The 3,134-nt window shown below is 47.6% G+C and overlaps 1 protein-coding gene across 1 annotated transcript in view; it reads left to right on the top strand.

Annotated features, from left to right (window-relative positions):
* Vstm5 (V-set and transmembrane domain containing 5) overlaps positions 1-1,743 on the top strand; it is a 25,805-nt gene extending 24,062 nt beyond the window's left edge. The window contains exon 4 of the mRNA XM_004644766.2: positions 193-1,743. Coding sequence (XP_004644823.1) covers positions 193-236 — 44 coding nt within the window. The 3' untranslated portion in view covers positions 237-1,743. The remainder of the gene's footprint in view (positions 1-192) is intronic.
* The last annotated feature ends 1,391 nt before the right edge of the window (positions 1,744-3,134 follow it).

The following is a 3,134-nucleotide window of genomic DNA, read 5'->3' as shown; positions in this document are numbered from 1 at the left end:
TTTTTTTTTTGGCAGAACCAGAGATTGAACTCAGGCCCTTGCACTTGCCAGAGAAGTGCTTATTCTACTGAGCCATCTCCCCAGCCCCTGTTCCTGGTATTGAGGCCACAGACGACGCATGTTATTTTATCCATACCAGGAGACCACCTCATGGCTGAGTTTCAGTTTGTTGACTTGTCTTTTGCTTTGCAGAAAGCACAACTGAAGAGATTGAGCTGCAAGATGTTGAGTGTTAGCCAAGGCTGGGCCCAGTTACATTCCTACCTCAAGAGGAAAACATTTTCTAGCCGAAGGAACAAACAGCCAACTGGCTCTACAGCTTCCTGTGGTCCTGCCATTCTGCCCACCCCATGGGATGGCCTGAAGGTAACACAGCTGACTGCACTGAGTGAAAGACCACGGATTCGACAGAGTCAGTTCTAGGACCTGCACTGAGCTCTGGAAGAGAGACACTGAGGCTTTCAACCAGGAGCTTTGCTTGGCTGCAGCTTCAGGACGCTGGCTGTGGCCCCCGCCTGGCACACTAGAGGAGTCTCTATGTCCAAGACTCCTGATACACAGTGAGCACTGGAACACACCCTCTGTGCCTCTGTGCTCCTGTCCGCTCCACACACTGCCGCGCCCTCCAAACCCCTTTCTTGATGAACCCCAGCATCAGCACTGTGGGAGGTCCTGAAAAAGCCTGAGGCACTTAGACAATGCTGCCTCATATCCAGAGGCAAAAAGAGCCTTGGGGGTGGGTGAAGAGCGCTGTTGTGCTGAGTGGATTTGCTCAGAGGTGAGACCTAGTGGTTAGGAGCTTTAGGGAGAGGAGCTCAAGGTACCCCTGAGAGACTAGCTTTGGACACAGAGGCAAGGACAATGTCTTTTCTCTTTGTCTCTTGTTCTGAACTTAGTTGCATCTTTCCTCATGTCCCAAACTTAGGGCAGTGTGAAGAAGATGAAGCTCATGTCCACTACGGGCAGCCTCTGGCCTCCTGGCAGCTGCACGATATCATTGTGGATGCTGAGCCTGCACAGTAGGGCGTGCAACTGCAGCCCTGGGCTTCAGTTCTGTTCCTGTTGCCAACACTGCATGACTTGCTGCTCTCTTGCTTGGGCTGAGGAACACAGGGGTGTCTCCTACCTCACAGTAGGGCACCAAGAGAAGCACCCAGTATACCCAAAGCATCCTGAGCAGCTTAGGAAAAGCATAAGAGCTCTTCAAGGGTCTGGAGAGCTATACTGGGAAATGCTATACCAAATACTGGAAGCTAAAATGACCTGAGTTGTGGCTCTAGTGCAGAGTAGATATTGGGTTCTGGCTGGTGTCTGTCGGTCACAGCATTTACCAGGAAGTTTTGCATCCCAGCTTCCATTTGGCAAGCTCTAAAAGCAGGCACGAGTGTATTTTTCATTCTCTCTTCTCTCTTTGATATTCCCAGCGACAACCAAAGTTAGCACCCTGGTTCTGATGGAGGTTGAGGTCATTACCTGTGTTTCCAGGCCTCAATTGCAAATTCGTATGTGCAAAGACATGCTAGAATATTCCTTTGTTTCTCCTTCAGGTCCCAATGTCCTTAGCTTTTCTGTTTCTTGTGTGGAAGATAAAGGGTCATCTGGAGAACTTAGTCGAGGTCTTTCCCTAAATAATAAAGCCAAAGATAGAGGAAGGGATTATTTGGACTATTCAGACAGAGACTAGCAGTAACTGCAGAAGGGTTCCAAAAGCACCAGCATACTTGGTTAAAAAGGCCAAAGAACAAAGTCTAGGGGCCAGGGAGATGGCTCAGTGGAATAAGCGCTTCCCTGGCAAGCGCATGGGCCTGAGTTCAATCCCTGGTTCCGCGAAAAAAAAGAACAAAGTCTACACATCACCTCTGGCAACTGACACACAGAAGATACCCCTTGGGCCACATCCTGTGTACACACATGTAAACACACATGCCTGCACTCCCTCTAAGGTCAGCAGTGGAGAAGCCCGACCCTGTGCCAAGGCGTTTTGCATACGTGGTGTGAGAATCAGGGCGCAGAGCACTTGCAAAAAAGGAAGACTTAAGGATGACTGGGCTTTATCTTCCTCCTTTCTCAGGAAGCCCAGCAACATGAAATGGGTTTGGAGCCGGGTAGCTGCTGGACCTTACACCACCTCACCAGAGCACTACCCCTCAGCTGTGAGCAGCAGGGCTAGGAAGCACCCCCATAAAAGAAATGGAAAAGGCATGCAGAGGGGCCCTCTGGGAGCAAATTCAGATGCAAATTAAATCGCTTCCAAACAATGTCCAAGTTTCCATTTCTTTGAAAAGAGGATTTTATGTATGCATTCCAAAAACTCCTGAACTTTAAAATCCAGAGGCTGTTTTTGTCTTGTTTTTTAAAAAGAGATTATTAAATCATAAGAGATTGGCCAATGTAAAGTGATGCTCTGTTTCAAACTGTGAAACCACGTTTTTAAAAAAATGAATGAAAAAAAAAAAACCATGCATATAAAGTCTTGGTCTCTGTGAGAACCCAATCCTCCTGCCAATAATTCCTTGGGTGGTGATTCCACTCAGTGCTGAGGATACAGAAAATCCTCAACCACAGCCAGGGGTTGGCACATCTTTCAAATGACATTGGAATGAACCACATTAGTTCTTAATGCTTTTTAGCAATTCAGGAAAATAATACCTTATTAATACCACAATTCTCCCTATTTTGTGGCCAGAAAACCAGCTTGAAGTTTGTGCTTCCAGAATATTAGTTGTATCTCCATAGGATCCTTTCTCCTTTTGGAAGAGGCCGAGGACTAGGATGTGATGGATGCACCTGAGTTCAGTGGTACAAAAGGTGCCCAGCAGAGCTCTCATGCTTTTTCTTTCAGGTACTCTCAGAGCATCATCTAAGAACCCAAGAAGGTAGACATTGTCCTCTCTCATGTCATGGTACTCTGGGTGTGAAGCAGAGCTAGAACAGAGAACTCAAGTCGTCTGAAGCCTGAAGGCGAGTACCTTCAGGCCTTCAGGCTGACTGTGATTTAGAACACCACACAAAGGTGAGGAGCAAAGCAGTGCGAGGTCGGTCCTGTCCAATGAGCGAATGTAGGGTGAAGGTCCAAGGAGGAAAGTATTCAGGAGAGCTGGAGCAACACAACAGTGAGTAAAGAAAAGGAGGTA

The sequence above is a fragment of the Octodon degus genome, unplaced genomic scaffold (assembly GCF_000260255.1).
Source record: "Octodon degus isolate 3935 unplaced genomic scaffold, OctDeg1.0 scaffold00209, whole genome shotgun sequence".
Classification (NCBI taxonomy): domain Eukaryota; kingdom Metazoa; phylum Chordata; class Mammalia; order Rodentia; family Octodontidae; genus Octodon; species Octodon degus.
The sequence above is the reverse complement of the archived record's forward strand: the minus strand, read 5'-3'. Positions and strand labels throughout refer to the sequence as shown.